Source organism: Trematomus bernacchii, unplaced genomic scaffold (assembly GCF_902827165.1).
Source record: "Trematomus bernacchii unplaced genomic scaffold, fTreBer1.1, whole genome shotgun sequence".
NCBI lineage: Eukaryota > Metazoa > Chordata > Actinopteri > Perciformes > Nototheniidae > Trematomus > Trematomus bernacchii.
This window is the reverse complement of record NW_022987605.1, coordinates 2,264,996-2,283,799: the sequence shown is the minus strand read 5'-3', so window position 1 is coordinate 2,283,799 and position 18,804 is coordinate 2,264,996. Positions and strand designations below refer to the sequence as shown.

The 18,804-nt window shown below is 40.0% G+C and overlaps 2 protein-coding genes across 3 annotated transcripts in view; both read right to left on the bottom strand.

Annotated features, from left to right (window-relative positions):
• Positions 1-5,851, bottom strand: part of mta2 (metastasis associated 1 family, member 2) — a 34,039-nt gene extending 28,188 nt beyond the window's left edge. For both annotated transcript variants that reach the window (XM_034130855.1, XM_034130856.1), the window contains exon 1: positions 5,441-5,851. In XM_034130855.1, coding sequence (XP_033986746.1) covers positions 5,441-5,468 — 28 coding nt within the window. In that variant the 5' untranslated portion in view covers positions 5,469-5,851. The remainder of the gene's footprint in view (positions 1-5,440) is intronic.
• An 827-nt stretch (positions 5,852-6,678) lies between these two features.
• Positions 6,679-18,804, bottom strand: part of eml3 (EMAP like 3) — a 73,386-nt gene continuing 61,260 nt past the window's right edge. The window contains 14 exon segments of the mRNA XM_034130839.1: positions 6,679-8,086; positions 9,164-9,294; positions 9,367-9,465; positions 9,547-9,634; positions 10,531-10,628; positions 10,799-10,887; positions 12,130-12,146; positions 12,148-12,198; positions 12,319-12,450; positions 14,581-14,706; positions 14,797-14,948; positions 16,153-16,168; positions 16,170-16,292; positions 16,827-16,961. Of these exon segments, the coding sequence (XP_033986730.1) occupies positions 7,874-8,086; positions 9,164-9,294; positions 9,367-9,465; positions 9,547-9,634; positions 10,531-10,628; positions 10,799-10,887; positions 12,130-12,146; positions 12,148-12,198; positions 12,319-12,450; positions 14,581-14,706; positions 14,797-14,948; positions 16,153-16,168; positions 16,170-16,292; positions 16,827-16,961 (1,470 nt within the window). The 3' untranslated portion in view covers positions 6,679-7,873.

The following is an 18,804-nucleotide window of genomic DNA, read 5'->3' as shown; positions in this document are numbered from 1 at the left end:
AACGCAGCTAATATACTGGCATCACAGCTCCAAAGACTGGTATGAGGAGCGTCAGTTGAAGAACCTCTTTATGCTTATATTTTCATCCAAACAAGAAAGCCATCCAATAAGCCATACTACTACCCCTAAAGACGGTCAGCCTAATACTGGGACCATGTCCTAGTGAGGTGTAAATGACATCTGAATTAGGCTGGTCAACAAACTCCACCTCTTCCTGCTGTCTCGAGCTGTCTGCCAACACACTCATTTGTTGATAATCAAATCCACAAATAAGTATAACACATACAGCAGTATCACTTCCTTTGACTAGGGACACACCATTTTTACTGACAGTCCACCAGCTCTGCCTGACTCATTTGCATGTTGATGAAACATCAGCAGAATTAAGATAACACGAACATGGTGTAAATGTAAACGGCTTTGATCTGAAGTTATATTCCACAGAAAATGCTCAACTATAAATACATTTCACGATTACATTTTTTTAAATTAAAATGGGCAAACAAGGAATTCATCTAGGGCTGAAATTATAAATATGGCAAATATTAAAACGGCAAAAACAAAGTAATACATAAAAAAAAACATTAAGACTATTTTTGTTTTTGGTTGTTTCTTGACAAAGAACCAAGACTTTCCAAACCAAGACGACAACATAAGAAAATCTCATGCACACAACAATACGTTTCCACAATGTTGACATATTCTGCATATAAACTTAAAGGTCTCCTATTATACTCTTTTTCATCAATATATAATAGGTCTCGGATATATACAAAACATGTCTCTGAAGTGTTTGCCTCGAAATACCAAACAGATCGTGCATTGTAGCATCCCATAAACCCCTCTGTTTCAGCCCTGTTTCAAAAGTGCTGATTCTCTGTCTGTTACTTTTGATGGAAATAAGGAGCCCCTCCCCACGCCCCTCTGAGAGATATTTGGTTAAAAAGAACACAATGGTGCTCTAGTACCTCATTCACACCAACGCAACTCCGGTTCAAGCTCCGTGCTAGAGCTTTTCAGGTTCAGAACCGGTTCTTCGGTTTAGCTCCGGCTCTTTTCACACCGCCCAGAGTCCGACTGGTGCTGCGTCATTGCGTCATCGTTTGCGTGCCTGCTTCATAAAGCCAAACCGCGCGGAAACCCCTCACAGCTCACACCGACAACAACAACAATGGCCGATTGTGTTGAAGCGCTACTCGTTTAGGTTTTCTGCAATTGTTGGAGAATTGCTTTGGACCGCGTGCTCCCCTCCAGCTTCCTCTGTACCTCTTCGGAAGACCAGATTCCCAGTAGGTAGCTGGTCTCTTCAGTGGACCACTGCTGCTTGTTAAGTTTCTCCATCGTTGTGTACAAACTGGATAAAACGCGGGCTTTTTGTTGTTGTTCAGGAGTTGATCCCGCCCCTGCCCCTGCCTCGACGTAAGCATGACGTATTCGGTGCTTTTGCTCTAGCCGGACAATTTTTTGGTGCTCGAAACAAACCGGATTCCGGAGCTAAGAGGCTGCTCCGCTGCGGTGTTAACAGGAAAACCCGGTGCTTTTCAAGCTCCAGCTCCGAACCGGCCCTGAAACACCGTTGGTGTGAATGGGGTATAGGAGGAGATTCAGGTGATAAGGTGGGGGGTGTTACCTTGGTTGCTGATTGGCTAATGGTTACACAAGCCAAAAAAATCGTTATGACATCATAAAGTGGCCAAAATCTGATCAGCTCATTTTCAGACAGGTGTTTATATAAATGGGTCAGGACAAAAAGAGAGAGAATCTTTTTTCCTGAAACTTTCAAAGTCTCTTTACACAGAAGGGGACACATGTTGATGTAGAAGAGACATGATAAAAGTGGATTTTGCATGATGATCGGTCCCCTTTAACACAAATGTACATATATTTACTAAGCAAATATATTCCATTTAAATGAAAACTGTAGTCAAGACACATATTAGCCACAATGCCCCCATACAAATATATTAAAAAAGCGTGTTAAATTAGCCATGTAACACCTTCATGTACCATTGCAGGAACAACATGGAACTTTTTGCAATTTGGTGCACATGAATAAGTGATTGGTGCAGAAAATCAGTCATTGTTCTTTCTAAATGACTTTGAATGCTCGATTTTTGGAAATATAATTGGACTTAATGATGAACATGGGCTCAAGCTACCAGATTTTAACACACTGACAGCTGAGAGTTTTCAGCCTTTAAAATATTAATCAAGCCTCCCATTTATTCACCCAACAACTACCACAGGCTCAGCGCTTCCTTGTAATGTTTGATGCAGTTCTTGCACAGCAGTGTGGCTTCACGTCAAGCTCCATCTGGTCCTCCCACTAGCAGGGACAGGGAGCCTCGGGAGGATATCAGTGGCTTTCTGATGCATCATCACAAGCGGAGATGGAGAAGGACGGATTCAGACAGGGAGAGGATTTCTTGCTCTACTTAGCACACTGATGAGGAGCCCGAACAGAAAAGCATCACCTCCTTGTTCACAGTGAAGGAACATAACAGCACCTCATTACATAACACTGGCTGAAGCACCAAAGGGTTATCGGCAGTCTCATATGTGTCTGATTTCAGCTCTAAAGACATTGTGAACATGAGGGGTTTCTCATTTATACTCCAGTCTTCCATCTCTACCTTTCGCCTAGAGGGTTTTATTAAAGAATGATCCTGTTCCACCAGCACAGAGGCCAGCTTAGTGTATCAATGGACGTGGAGCAGGTGGATCAATGATCCACCCTGGACTTCAGAGCGTTGGCTGGTTTAATGTTAATGTATGTATTTAAGGGTAGAAGAAACGATCTAAAAAAAGCAAGTGTCTGCTGAGGAGCTGTGAGTGTTTGTTGTGGACGTATGCGGCTGGCGCAGTATGCCAGTGCTTGAGGGTGAATGAAGAGGAGGAAGCCCTTTGACTAATCTCTGGGGAAGATAATGATCTTATATGCGGGCTGAACACTGTGTGCTCAGCCTTCTAGGGGACTGGTAATACAGGCGATGCTCACACAGACCTGCGTGCACCATCCAGAGGAATCCTTATGGAACTCAAAACCCATGAACACTTTTGCTACATAGAATATAAACCCATTCTGACATCTAACAATATTGTAAGTAATGTTTAACAAAACACATTTATATATTTGTGCAGTCAAACAACTTCTGAGTCGTTACATAATCACATGCTTGTTGCTTACTGCAATGTGTTATGGGCTAGACTTAGCATTACACTGTAACATTTCATTTGCCACACCACACTCCTGCTGTGGACATTCCATGATCGAGCAAGCTGGCAAAAATAAAAATGTTGCCTAAGAGATTGAGCAGTTCAGCTCTCCCCAGAATGGATAACAATGCATATAAAAGAAAAAGCGCTATATAAATGTAATGTATTATTATTATTATTATTATATAATGCCAAGTTTCCTCAGAATGCCTGTTGACTGTAAACAACAAATAATATAAGGTTGTAATAACAGCTCTAGGCAGCAAGCATTTGTATCTGTCCATCTTTACAGGTTTCATTCACGCCAGTAATTGAACTTGTTCACTGGACAATGATATCAGGAAGCATACCAGAGATGATGATAAGGTGGGATAGGGAACAAAGCATACAAGATGTCAATGTACACGCATATACAGTTACGCTTCAGAAAGACTGAAAACTACCAATGCTTTTTTTGTTTATGTCATACCTACATTAAACCTTGAAGGAAGTCAAAATTAAAAACCCAGCCATTGTCTGAAAATCCACACCTGGTGATTCATAAAAATACATATATCAGATTATTTTACCAGTCTGTCACTATCGATACATTATGTGCTTTTTCCTGCGTGAAAACTGAAACTTAAATCACAATGCAAAGAGAAACCATGCATCCATATGACACATAAATTAACATTGTGCCATTATTTTATGACAATCGACAAGAACCGGCTGTGAATATTAAGCCTATAATATAGTGCAGCCAGCACATGTTGCAGAGTAGTCAGCATGACCTAAATAGACCACAGTGACAAGACCTTACACAGCAATAAGACTGTCAGTGTCGCACTGTCTCTGTCAATTCAACCACCGCGACCGCCACTAAATTAAACTGAAAGACAGAACACCAAGTCCTAACATCGTTATTAAATAATATAGACAATAATCGCAAAGACTGAAAGGATGATTCGCCAAATCAACATCCACAGTAGAGTACAGGCACTCTTGTCCATATCGTGGGATCACTGAAACGGGGGGAGAGAGACAGTTTAGCTAACAGCAATGTAGCTAGCAGCAAGCCGTGTCTACCGGCGTTTCTCTCTATAATGATGGTGACGTTTGAAAACCCGGGGTTAGCAAACGAGTAAAGTAAACCTGCAACAGTTTACAGTACCATAAACACACCCGACATTATAATATATTCTCTTTTATATTGTATTGAGATGCTACGTTTTCCAGGGGCAGAGTAGCGGTAAATAATGAAACGGGAAGTCTCACCTACACAAAAAGTGCTAGCAAGTTAGTGTTAGCCAACTTTGTTAACGCTACGTGTTTCACAAGCCGGTGTTTCGTAGTTACTACCGATAAACGGTATAAGGGATTGATGTTTCTCTTAATAACCCAACAACTTCACGCCATCTGCTAATATTTCAAAAATAAGCCACACCGGCTAACACATACTAAGCTAAGGGCTAAGCTAATAAAACTTAGCAATCAAAGTTAGCTAGCCCGGCTGATTCTATCCGTTGAATGTGAAGTGATATGGTGGAGCCAATAATGTAATTAACCCACCCCAACGAAAAAGCTAGCTAACGTTACAACAGTCGTCCCCAGCATTTTTTGGATGGTGCTGACCTCCCATCGGCTAAGTTAGCAGTTCATGCTAACTAGCATTTTGTTAACTTCCAATAGGTTACCATATGTACAGATTCCAACGTCCAAACATGGACACATAAGAGTGCATTCTCTTACTTGCAACTATAAATACAATTCTACCAAGTATTGTTTCACTAGGATGCATTTATTTTAAATGGTGTATCAACTTTTACAACCGGTTCATGCTACTTGGCAGCAGCCCGCCCTGGGGTAACGTATTTTGGTTGAAAACTAGTCTGGATATCAAGCTTTTTTAAAGTTAAAATGTTTATAAAATGAACACTGCTTGGTGAATTGTATCCATGCCGAATGTCTGAGTGTGTCTGTCTTATTACAACTGAGTAAAAACTAAGTCATAGTGTAGCAGTTATTGACATTTGCTCATTAGCTAAGTCACATTACATTGTTGGTGGTTTTAATAGATCTGACGTTCTTCCATGCTAGAGTGGACGCACGTACAGATGCTAGGAAAAGCTAGCATTAGTTAGCCGCTAACCGAACAGACAGCTAGCGACTAGCTAGCCACCTTACTGTCGAAACGAACAATCACGTTGTGGGGGGTGTCTTCAAAATTTAAAACATTCCTTACCTCCCACTCGGTACATGTTGGCCGCCATTCTATCGTAACCTTTATCAAAAGCAGTCCCAGGGTATTCCCCGCTCCGGTAGAAAAAGGTCGATGGGGATCTATTTTATTCCTTCATTTATCGTAGACTCCCCCGCCGTGAAACAAAGCCGGCTCCGGACACAACAAGCCGAGATGTGGCGGGTAAAAAGTTGAAAGTTTCCGTTAGTAACGTTCCGGAGGTTATCCCCAAAATATCCAAGTCTTTGTTTTTGGTCCCTCCGACGACCTTCCTCTCCTCTTCCTCACTCACTCATTCACACACAGCTAGCCTGTCTCTTACTCCACTCTTCCTCCCATCCTCCGCTCCCAGCTTCATCCTCCTCTTCTTCACCTCCGCTCAGTTCAGCACACACACAGAAACACACACTCACTGGCCCTCTTCGCTCGTGCTCAAATCGTCATCTTCGGAGATTGTCGTCATTCTCCGGAATCACAATTAACTTTTTCAATGGCCCTGGTTTGATAAACAAGTTCTTTATATAATATGAAATATAAACACACATGAGTTAAGCTGTAAAGTTTTTTTAATGTTTAAGTGTCAACAATTGTCATTGGAATCCTAAGGGCTATTTAAATATATTACACAAGCACAAAAGTAAAAAGAGTTAAGTTGGGAACGTATTTAGAAAAATAGCATCAAGGGAATTGTTAGAATCTTAATTACCATAAGAGTTATGTTAGAGGATTACAGTTATAATGTTTTATCACCAACTTCACAATGATTGAGCTGTATGTTGAGCAGTTTGTATGTATGAGCTGTAAGAGATATTGTTGCTTCTCACTGAGATTGTTAGGTTTTATGTTTAGAGGCCATTTTTTAAAAGCCTAATACTGCTAAAAAAAAAGTGGCCCTTCTTTACTTTAAATTGGACAGTATCAATACTATTCATTTGACTTGAATCGTTTTTTGGGGTGAAATGTCATTTTTTATAAAACCATTCATTCATAATTTTTTTACTTTACGACGTGGTATTTACCTCAATATAAAATGTTGTGTACTTCTGATCATGAGATTTGAGACCAATGTCTTGTTTACCTGTTTTCTTCTTCTATAAAATGTATTTTATCAACAAGGTTTGTAGAATCTGAACAGATCCTGCTGTACATGTGGAGTTCAGCCAGGATCTGTGAACATGCACACAGCACATGATTCCTGGAGCAGCACTGCCCACTAGTGGTTCCTCACAGACAATACACTCTCCAGTCTTCAGTTATTTATTGGGAGCTTGGCAGGTACAACATCACAGTATTCCCAATGTTCTCTTAAATATATAAAACTGTACTTAAGTAATCATTTGTCAAGTGTACTGATCTACTGTTAGAGATATTAATTAGTCAGGATTGGTATGGTGTTTGTCACAGTCTGTTTATGCAAGCGTCTTCAATATTAGCTAAGCTGAGATGTCAACCAAACACTGGTTGAAATATTACAAAATATGTAAAATCATTATGCAAACATCTTTAAGGCACGATTGTGTAGGAAACGATGCAGCACTTTGGTAAGTTTGATAAATGAGATGGACTAAAATGCAGGAATGTTCACTGAAACCAAAGTGTTTGTCACCGTAGAAGCCGTGTTCTGTAACACACGTGATGATCCTCCCCACAGACTGTGTTCAGGGAGGAGTCACAACCGTCCAGTGTACGAGGATTTACATGATTATGGAGTGAGTGTAAATGTGATGTGAACATTCCTCCATCAGGGGTGTCCAAACTACAGCCCGGGGCCCAACTGTGGCCCTGGGTCCATTTCTAATTGGACCTCAGCTCATTCTAATGGAATATGGCCCCTACCTGATACTTCTTAAATATATGTAAACAAATATAACACAGTATTCATGTGTTAATTAGCCCAATTTCTCAATATATTCAGTCATTTAAAGTTGATAAATTGTTCTAACAAATCTTAGTTGATAGAAAAGCAGCCCCAATAAGTTATTTGAATAACAAGCTTGAAATATACCCTTCATATTTTCCCTTATTGTCCCCCCTTCAATACAGGGCTGTGCAGGGAGATCAATGTGAGGCTTCAGACCTGCCAAACCTTTTTGTAACAAAATGGTAATAATTAATGGAAAGCTGTGATATAGGCTGTTTTTTTTCTCTAAGCATGTTCAATTAATAAGAATAATTGACCTACATTTGATTGGTTTTGCTAACTTATAACTCTACTTATGAGGCAATTACCTCACCTCTCAGCTCTTGGTATATTTTTCTGCGTGTGGCCCTCAGTGAAAGAAGTTTGGACACCCCTGCTCTACATGTTCTGTATGAAACTGAGGCAGCTGTGGCCCCGCGGAGGCCCCTAAGTGTGGCTGCTGTCCGCTGACTCTCACGCCTCTCTGGCTGTGTAAACACCCCCCCCTCCGTCACTGTTAACAGCCCATAGCCGTCCTAGCTGGTGCCGGGCTCCGGAGAGCTGGTGTAGGGGGAGGTGGACGAGACCGAGGCCAGTCTCTCCCTGCTCTCGACCCCCCCGCCCCCCGTCACCCTCCACTGGAGGATGCAGGTGTCCTTCCCGCCCATGGAGAGGAGGTGGGAGTCGCTGTGGGTGAAGCACACGTTGGTGACGTGGCTGCCGTGGCCCCGGTACTTGTGGCTCGGTGCCTGGAGAGGAAAGAAATAACAGAGGTTTTCAGCTGTAGTCTGGCTGTGGTTTTCTCCATGAAATAAACATTCTTTACCCTCAGCTTGCTGACATTTTAAAATAATATTATTTGTGACTATTTGCATTAGTGAGAATGGTTGTTTTTGGTATGTGTGTTGTTGTGGTATTAGTAAAACTTCAGGAAAAATATAGCAATTTACAACATAATCACGGTATGAACATTTTGATACAAAATCATCAGTAATGTGAATTTATTGTGGATATAGACAAAAAATAAGCTGTTAGTCTGGTAAATTCAGAAAATGACATCACCTTTTGTAATGCAGCCTTTAAAATCACGAAAAGACAACAGTTAAGATAATTCAACATTTACAGTAAGATGATATCTAGATTTGTTTCACGATATCGATATATAACATCGATGTATTGGCAGCCGAGCTTGTGGAGTAATGGATTACGTAATCAGGAAGGATACAACAGAAGGTAACTGTATTCCCTTACAGTTACATACAAAAAGAACTAATGGGGGTAACAAGCAGGATTACAGTGTTACAATACATTTTAAAATAAATAAAAGATCAGTATATTATAGGGAGACGTACAGCCGGAATGTTCTTTTTGGTTTTAATTTAGGCTACTTTAATTTAAGTATAATTTCTTTTTTAAATCCTGTGTTTGCTTTTAATTATTCTATTAAACTAAAACCTTTTCCAAATGAATATTCTGTAGTTTAAGAGGACACACCTTTTATCCTAAATATCTTGTTTTCTTCTTTACTAAGGTCACATTGTTCTGTTGTCTTACATAACACACTTTAGTATAAAACGTCTTATTGTTATTTATTTTCTAATGTATTTTTTTGCATTGCATTTGACATTATTGGAATCTGTAATCAGGTTAGACAACTTTTATATTGTGATGCTCAGATAAGGTTACTGATTACATTTTGTACAGGTAACTAATAATTGTAAAGGATTACATTTTTAAAGTAACCCTCCCAACCCTGTGCGCAGCCCTATAATAACAATGTATTTATTTGTTCTCTACAAGCAGACAGAGCGGCTGTGTGATAGTACCTTGGGTTTGGGGCAGGGGTACTGGAAGAGGTGGACCTTACAGAAGTCGTCGGCCACAGCCACCATCCTCTCACTGTGAGAGCGGCACAGGGCGTTGATGTCCGTGCCGTCAGAGCCCTCCAGCCACACACCTGCAACGCCAACACCGTCAACACATCTAAACTTCAAACAGTCACAACACAGGAAGCAGAGGAGTATCTCACCCATCACATGGAAGCCCAGCACACAGGTGTAGGAGGCCCATTCTCTGTCTTTGCTCTCGAAGCGATTCCTCAACAGTTTACAGCCGGCTGCGATGTCCCCTGTCACAACACATGATATTACAGTCAGAACACTATCAGCACGCCGTCTCAGGATTTAGAAATGTAAACCTGTTCACTTACAGTAAAGGATCTCGTAGTCGCCTGAATTAGACATAATGTACTTTCCATCTTTGGACCAATCCAGGTGAGTTATGAAGCTGGAGTGACCCTGATTGGACAAAGAATACAGAGGCAGTTACTCATAATGCTCTATAACTCAACTGTGAGAGTTAAGGGGAAGGATGGTTGTATTCTATTCTTTTCTTATTTTCAATGAGTAGCACCATCCAAAAATGTGTTAGACCACCTGGAAATAATTTCCAAATTCTCTGGGGAAGAAGTGAGTGCTAGTGAGGTAATATCGGTTAGAATACGAGTATACATTACATGTTGTCATCTGATTGCCTGTTTTAAGATTAAAATCTGAAATAAACTGTCCTTTTTTAAAGTGTCTCTGTTTCCCATTGTGACTCGGGCCGTGCATCAGCTGACTTTCTGGGTCAGGTTCAGGTCTCTAATTTCATTCAGAGTCGGTCAGATTTTTGAAGTCTTGTATACATATTGAGTCTCAGACATAAAGCTTTAGAACACCTCACTGATCTAGAGTTAATTTTTTTTAAAGCTTATGTAATTCATTTCCTACATACGCTTGTGAGAGTAGCTTTTAGCAAACGTCCCTCAAACAGGAGGAAATAGTGTATGTGTTGGGGACTAGTTTCAGCGGCGCATGAATACACATTTGATGCTGTAGTGAGTGTTTGTTGCTGCAGGACAGTGTATCTGGGACTGATTCAAATGAAACCTCAGTGTGTGTTTGTGATAATAAAGGAACATTGTGAACAGTGAGACTCGTTTGTGTTTGTAATGTCACACTGGAAGAAGATATGCCAGGCTTTTGGTACACATACATGCTTGTTAGTAGGTTAATCCATCTTTTGTGTGGGTCTGCACATAAGATTTGTTCTCGAAAAGAAAAAAAAGACTCACCAGACTTAAATCTTAAATTAGACAAAAGCACTTGAGGAAGAGAATATTCGAGGAACATGGATTTGATATTGAACTCACATTACATTTCCCCGAGCGGATGTAGCGCCGGCCGCTCTCCGTCACATTGTAGATGTAGATGAAGTTGTCATGAGAGCCAACAGCTAAAAAGCTTCCATCTGAGAACACAAGAAGCCATTCATGCAGTTAGAGGGGATTTCCAAAGGCTTATTTCAGTCAGCTGAGATATTGAGTTTGGGAGAATGTTTGGTAAACACTGGTCTTAAAGTTGGGTTGAAATCATTCTGAGAAGAGATAGAACAAAGTAGTGCTGGTAATGCAATCTGACCTGGAGAGTATCTCATGACGGACAGCTGCTCGTTCCCATCAGTGGACTCAAAGACCACCTCTCTGGTCAGCAGGTCGAGGGCCAGCCACCTGTTAATGTGAGGGGGGGGGGGGGGGGGGTTATCAGTAATGACAACTGACCGGACAGCACACAGCTCCTTAGCCCTGCTTTGTCTCCTCAGTGTGCAAGAAGTCGTTTGACAGGAAATAATGTCCAACTATAATATAATCGATTCATTGTTAAAAAAAATCATGCAAAAAGGTCAGAAAAGGACGTTTTCAGTCTCTCAAATAGGAATATGTCTTGCTTTTTTCTGTCTTATATCATATTAAACCAAACATCTTTGTGTTTTGTACAAAAAAAGAGAAATTTAAAGACTGTATTCAAACAATTTACAGACCAAAAGGTTAATCCCCAAAATAATCAGCAGATTAATTCATGTAAACCAGGGGTGTCAAACTCAATTTCATCACGGGCCACATCAGCATTATGGTTGCACTCAAAGGGCCGGTTGTCACTTTAAGACTATATAAAATAAAAATACATATATAAATATTTAATATATATAAAATAATGTATTATATTATATTATTGCCTCTGCATTGGATTTTTATCGGATAGGGTAATAACTTCATAATTAACTACGTCTGAAAGCAGAAGTCTACGGCAAATAATTGCAAGTCTCTTCAGTGAGAATGTCACAAAATGATTTAAAAAGAAAAGCCAAATTCTGGAAAAAAAATAAAAAAAAAATAAGTGACATTTTGAAAAGAAAATCTAATTCTGAGAAAAAGGCAAATTCTAAGAAAAAAGGCATATTTTGAAGAAAAAAAGGCAAATTCTGAGGAAAAAGTCAAATTTGAGATGCATTGTGGGACATGTAGTTTATGGGTAACGTGCTTCTGTAAAGTAGCATGTAATCGTATAATAAACATATTATATTCTTTGCAAGCTCTTGTGGGGCCACATAAAATGAAGTCCCGGATTTGGCCCCCGGGCCTTGAGTTTGACACCCCTGATGTAAACCCATGTAAACACATTTATAACATTATGTGGATAGTTATTTTTTCCTTTTTTTCCCAAGTGTGGCAAACCAAAATCAACCTTGTGTATGCGTGTTTAACCTGTACTGATCAATATTATTACCTTTGTAAAAGATCAAATGAATGTACACGTACCCAGAAAAGAATTATCGAGTGAAAAAAACAGATTGCCCAAAACTATTCCTTTAAAGAGGCACGATTCTGCTCCATATATCATTGATTCATGACCCTAGTTCTTTCTTTCAGTTCATATATTTTCTAAAGCGTGTGGCGATGTTGCTATATTACCTTCCTGTGTTGAGGCCCGACTGAAACCACTGATCCATTGGGGCAGAAATCAGCACACAGCCCATACTCCTGTCCACACACAGAACAAGTGTACAGCATGTGTGTTAGCACTGGATATCAATGTGTTTAAAAACAAGCACACCAAAATACAACAGGGAAATGATTGTGCTTCCAGAATGAGTGTCCTACCTCCAGCGTGATGCACCAGTCCAGCTTGTGTTCCTCTGTGTTCCACAAACACACCTGCCTGTCGTGGCCGCAGGTGAAGAAGATGTTCTGAGAGGGGTGTGTAGCCAGCCCCCACATCTCGTCTACATGACCCTGAGACACACACACAGACACACACATACACGCACAGTTCAAAAACAGAATAGCTTTAAAGTTATTCAGCGAAATTAGATGCTTAAGGCTACTTCCATGAACTTAGATAAAGTAGATATTCCAGTGAAGCGGTAGAGTTTCCTACAGACATTCTCAGAAAATCTTAACTTTAAAATGTGTCATATATTTTACAGTGGCAACGTTCTCCAGATTTTGTAACAATTTTTAAGTTTCCATTTTGTTAACCCTTACCAGGAATGAGGAACAAATAAGGGGCAACAGAAATACAAAATTCCATTGTTTGAGGAAGATACAAAAATATAATACACATATTATTATTATAACACATTTGCATTTATATTAGTTGTGTGATTTCTTTTCAGGGTTTAGTATTCATTTTTCAACTTTGAACTTTAAGTTTTTCTTCTACATCTCTTTTTCTATTGACCAAAAAAAGAGAAAAAAATCACTGGAATGTACATTACCGATGAGTACATTTATTTACATAACAAAACCATTGTGTACATTCTATCCTTGTGAGGTGTAGTGCAGCTTCTAAAGGAGACATTCGTGAGGCTTTTGGTTTGATTTCTGTCTGCAAGTGGTTTCAGTTTCCCACAGACAAATGTGAGCACAAAGCCAAATTCCAGTGGTCAGTAGAGACATTGCTAAAGTGCATTCTGATGCCAGCTGTTGATTTTTGTATCCAAACAGACTGACAACATTTGGATGTAAGATACTCAGGGCTGTATTAACACATTAGGGGAACATGGGACAGAGATCACTCCTAGTCGTGTATGTGTGTATACTGTATTAAAAATGAATGTAGTTAAATCACCAGCAAACTACTGAATTAATTACTACTCCCCAACACTGAGTATAGTAACACAAAAGCTTCAATCCAATCATTTCTAATCCTAAGAAAGCATTAAAGGGGCCCTATTCTGCTGATGTTCAGGTGTATATCAGTATGTAGTGTCTCTACTTTAAAGAGTCCTCTCCTGCTGATGTTTCAGGTGTATATCAGTATGTAGTGTCTCTACTTTAAAGAGTCCTCTCCTGCTGATGTTCAGGTGTATATCAGTATGTAGTTGCCTCTACTTTAAAAGAGTCCTCTCCTGCTGATGTTCAGGTGTATATCAGTATGTAGTGTCTCTACTTTAAAGAGTCCTCTCCTGCTGATGTTCAGGTGTATATCAGTATGTAGTGTCTCTACTTTAAAGAGTCCTCTCCTGCTGATGTTCAGGTGTATATCAGTATGTAGTGTCTCTACTTTAAAGAGTCCTCTCCTGCTGATGTTCAGGTGTATATCAGTATGTAGTGTCTCTACTTTAAAGAGTCCTCTCCTGCTGATGTTCAGGTGTATATCAGTATGTAGTGTCTCTACTTTAAAGAGTCCTCTCCTACTGATGTTCAGGTGTATATCAGTATGTAGTGCCTCTACTTTAAAGAGTTCTCTCCTGCTGATGTTCAGGTGTATATCAGTATGTAGTGTCTCTACTTTAAAGAGTCCTCTCCTGCTGATGTTCAGGTGTATATCAGTATGTAGTGCCTCTACTTTAAAGAGTCCTCTCCTGCTGATGTTCAGGTGTATATCAGTATGTAGTGTCCTCTACTTTAAGAGTCCTCTCCTGCTGATGTTCAGATGTATATCAGTATGTAGTGTCTCTACTTTAAAGAGTCCTCTCCTGCTGATGTTCAGATGTATATCAGTATGTAGTGTCTCTACTTTAAGAGTCCTCTCCTGCTGATGTTCAGATGTATATCAGTATGTAGTGTCTCTACTGGGACATGTCTTCATGCTTTAATGATCAAAAATCTCTTTATTTTTCTCATACTGCCTGTGCTGCAGCACCTCTTTTCACCCTCTGTCTGAAACCAGGGCCCAGTCTGCTCTGATTGGTTAGCTGGCCGGATCTGTTGTGATTGGTCAAATGCTTAGAGCTGTCCAACCCCTTAACCTATCACATACAATGTGTTGGAGTGCTAGCCAATAGAAGTGCGAGTGTTACATATTTGAGCCTTTGCAGACCATTGACATGCACAGAAACCTATAGAACACACTACAGGAAAGGGAAAACCCTAAGAAGCCTAATAGGGCCTCTTCAAAAAAACGAAATGTTAACATACCTGCACTATGGCCACAAATCCGTCTGAGAAGGTGCCTCTGAGGATGGCATTACGGGTCGTACCAACTAATAGTTCCTCCCCATCAACATCTGCAATGGTACGCACTGCCCCGTAGTTTTCTGGAATCTGGACAAATAATCACGTTAATCAACAAGCCTTTAATGGGACTTCCTCTGAGCCGTCCACCGACACATCACACACACAGCTGCGGTTCACCTCACACTCTCTCTCGGGGGCCAGGTCGGCACTCCAGCGGATGATCTTACGGTCTTTCCCTCCCCCGCTGAGCAGACCCCCCCCATGCAGGGTGCACAGGGTGAACACGCTGCCTTCATGGGCGCGGGTCTGTCGTATGATCTGCAAAGTCTCTGTTGGAAATGAAGCACATTTTTCAGTGGATGGAGAGAGAAGAATTATGTCAATTTGCCCATTGAGGCACTACAAGAACCTCCACACCTGGAGCAGCAGAATCAGCTTTCTCCCCTCTGCTATCACCTGAACTCTGAACAATGACAGCTTTCAACTAACCTAATACAGTTATGGGAAAAAGGTTGATATAATACATTTAACTAAAATCAACGTTCAGTTTAGTTTAGATGAGTGACCTCATCACTTTATTTATACAACTGTCCAAATGACTACATTTTTCTTAACCATACTCATATCTATTCATATTATCTATCAATAAAGTACGATCTATCTATCTATCTATTTAACGCGTCAGCTAGAAACCCTTCAGACCTCTCTCAGAGCTGTGCCTGGTCATTGAGCTCATTTTGTCAGGCAGGAAATCCAAAATGTGGGATATTTCTGAGCGAGTAAAGGACGAGCCCGACAAGGTGACATTAAAACTCTGCAGGAAAAAAAGTCTCCTCCGTATCCACGCCATCGGAGCGCAGCTTCCTGAACGGCGGCATCATAACAAAACACGGAGCTTAATTACCCCGACAACGTGCTTTCTCATAATTGGAGGAAAACATCAGGAGTAAGTCAGGCAGCAGCCTAGCATTGAATCAACATATATAGACCTATAATATATAATCATTCTGACCTCAGAAAACGATAAATTAACGCTTTCATTTCATGATGAGGGCGTAATGTGCGGAGGTATTTTTGTTTCCTGTGTAGTATTTATTGGTTTGATAATTGACTGTTTGTGCTCTCTGCTTGTTCCGACACACAGTAACAGTACTTACAGGCGTCTCTGCTGTATGAACCGCTGACTTTCATTTATATGACGAAATGTCATTATTACAGTTTTAATTTGATATGTTATGTGAAGCACAACGTAACAAGCTGTTATACTAATGTTCTTCATCAGCCTTTGAAACAGGCATAACAAATAAATAAATATTATTAATAATCATATTATATATCATAAATGTGCAACGATTAGTCGACTAATCGCCTGAATTGACGACAGTCAAAACTGTATATTTTTATACCTGATCATGATCTGTTTATACCTCCCTATAGTGTTCATAGTTAATACATCAGTTTGTATCTGTCACAAACTTGAATAACTCACTTCTGTTTAGATGCATTTGATTTGATTTTGTGCAGTACACTAACCTTTGGCTCCTTTTCCCGAGCGTTTTGACGTCTGCGGCTGACTTTCCCCACGTCAGTATGTTTCCCTCGGAGTCTCCGGTCAGAACGTCTCCGGTCAGACTGAACACAAAGCAACTGGATGACTTCGGCTTCTTGTGTTTCTGAAAGATTGTTTATATAACAATACATTGATACATTGTTAGGTCTGGCGTAAAAATACATATTTGATTCAAAATACTAAACATTTAATCAATTACATTTAAATCAGATTCACAGCTTGGATTCTTCCAGATTGTTCATTTCTCTTTTGGACGTTCTCTCCCAAATCAATATGGTTATTCACAAGTTTGACTTCTCTATGTTTGACCTCAAACTGAGGGAAGCTGATTCATTTCAGTTGTACTTTCTGTACAGACAATAAGGGGAACTTGAATTGAAGTAATTTTTATTGAGGAACATGACAAAAGTCAGATTTATTTAAAATGATTTAAAATAATACCCGTCTTATTATTATTATTACCAATAAGCATTTATATTAGTTGTGTGATTTTTACAGGATTTAGTTTTAACTTTCTAAACGTTCAGCTTAAAATGTAATGTTTCTTAGACCAAAAAGGGAAAAAAAGAAACAGAAAAAGGGAAAATTAACATTAACAAGATTTGTTTGCATTCAGGATAAATAGAAAGTGTCTTACTCCGAAGATGCCTTGCTTCTTGGTGAACTGTCCTGCGCTGAGCGTCCAGAAGTAGACGTGGGACTTCCCGCAGGTGATGATGTTGGAGCTGTCGCTGAGGTTAAACTCCACCGAGAACACAGCCTCGTTGGTATTCTGGAAACACCACACACACAAACACAAACACGTGTTAGGCACAATCAGAAAGATGTTTGAGACAAATGAGGGTCTTGGACAGTTTTATTTATTTTTTTAATGATAAGGCAAGTCAAGTTATGATTGTCTATTCGATCATAACTATGATTGACTCCTTTCAAATCATTTTTTAATGACTATTTCACAATCATTTGAGTCATTGTTCATAATAAATATGTATTCATTTGGCTTCTAGAGCTTTAAAATCCATCTCATGCATCTATTCAATGCGGCACATATCATGATTTTAAAGTAAAAACAATGGATCCAATGCGTTAACGAATAGTTCTGGCTTTTTGAAATTTGATCACATAGGATTTTTATTAAACCCTGCACTTTGCATTTTGGCCTCTTTAAGCTCTTTGTTTTGGTTGAACATCCTGCAAACTGAGCCTTTGAATCCACTGTACACTATCTGTTCAGGGACATATGACAGCCAGAGTAAGGTATTTGTTTGCTCACACCTAGGCAATGTTAGCCGCAACATGTAGGAGTGTGCGTATATCAGACTTTGTGTTTTGCGTGGGGAAGAAGTTGTAAAACAAGCTTGAATTTGCAATAACTGCAACCACCTACGCAGTGATGCTACCAATGAGTGTACGTCGAGGGGTGAACAAGAATGGTAGGAGCAGGGTTTGTATGTAGGGGGAGGGGCAAACTATTATAATGAAAAGGACTGTTGATCAATTGATGCCTCCAAGTCATGGGCCACTCTCACTAGCATATCCTATTTGCCAATTGGCAAGAACACAAAGACACACCTTCACACCCACGCAAGACCAGGGTTGCGTTAGAATTGTCAGTTGGCAGTTATGCATATATTGCATAACATTTTATTTATTTAAAAATATTTTCATACAATCATACGTATTGGTATTCGTGTGGATTAATACAGTATATATATATACAGTCTATGAGATTAATATGTGCAACAAATGTTCCACTTTACTGTTTTATTTCCTTTTCTATCCTTGGTAATGTATATATTTTCTGTTGTCAGCATCCATAAGGCCTACATAAAACCACACCATTATAGCGCACGGTGCAAAGTATCTATGTGCCTTACAGTAGTCCACTGTATGGAAACCTGTAGTTTCCCCACAGCAGGCGCACATTGATGAGATCCTCTGGCGCGTCATAAATACGTCGGATAGTGTAGGTGCAGTCTGATTCTCAAAGCACTGCAGTCTCTTTTCCTAAGTCCCGATGAATCCTCCTATCATCTTTCCTTAACCCTGTGACGTTTCTCACGGAGGTTAAGGAATTAGAAAAGGTTAGGAAAGGAAGAAAGGAGCTGATTTTTGGACAATTCCACCGCAACCCTATATTCAATATCTTAAAACTACCGCCAAAGCATGGGAGAATTGAAGGCCGACAGAAAACGTGACCTACATCTGCTGGTCCCAACACAAAGAAACCCCAAGACAAGAATAGCAGCTTTAAATGAAGGTTGTGCAACGCATATTTTCCAAAGGCCCAAAGAGAACTGCAGATGGTTTTTCTTGAGATGTTTTTACCACCAAATGCACAGTCCTAGTGGGATGATGTATACCGTATGTACAGAAGCATCATTTGGACATAAAAAGCTCCATTCATAGCATATGGACTGTTCCACTTCAGTGCAGAGGGGAGGAGGGTGTAATGATCTGGTTCCTGCTGGATGAACTGGTGTTTATACAGGGTGGGTCAGCACTGGGTGTACCAGGACCCTCCATGCTACCAAACACTAAGTTCTTGCACGAGCCCATTAAATTCCCGACTTGAGATGATATACACGTTCAAACAGCCACCTATGCATTCCCCC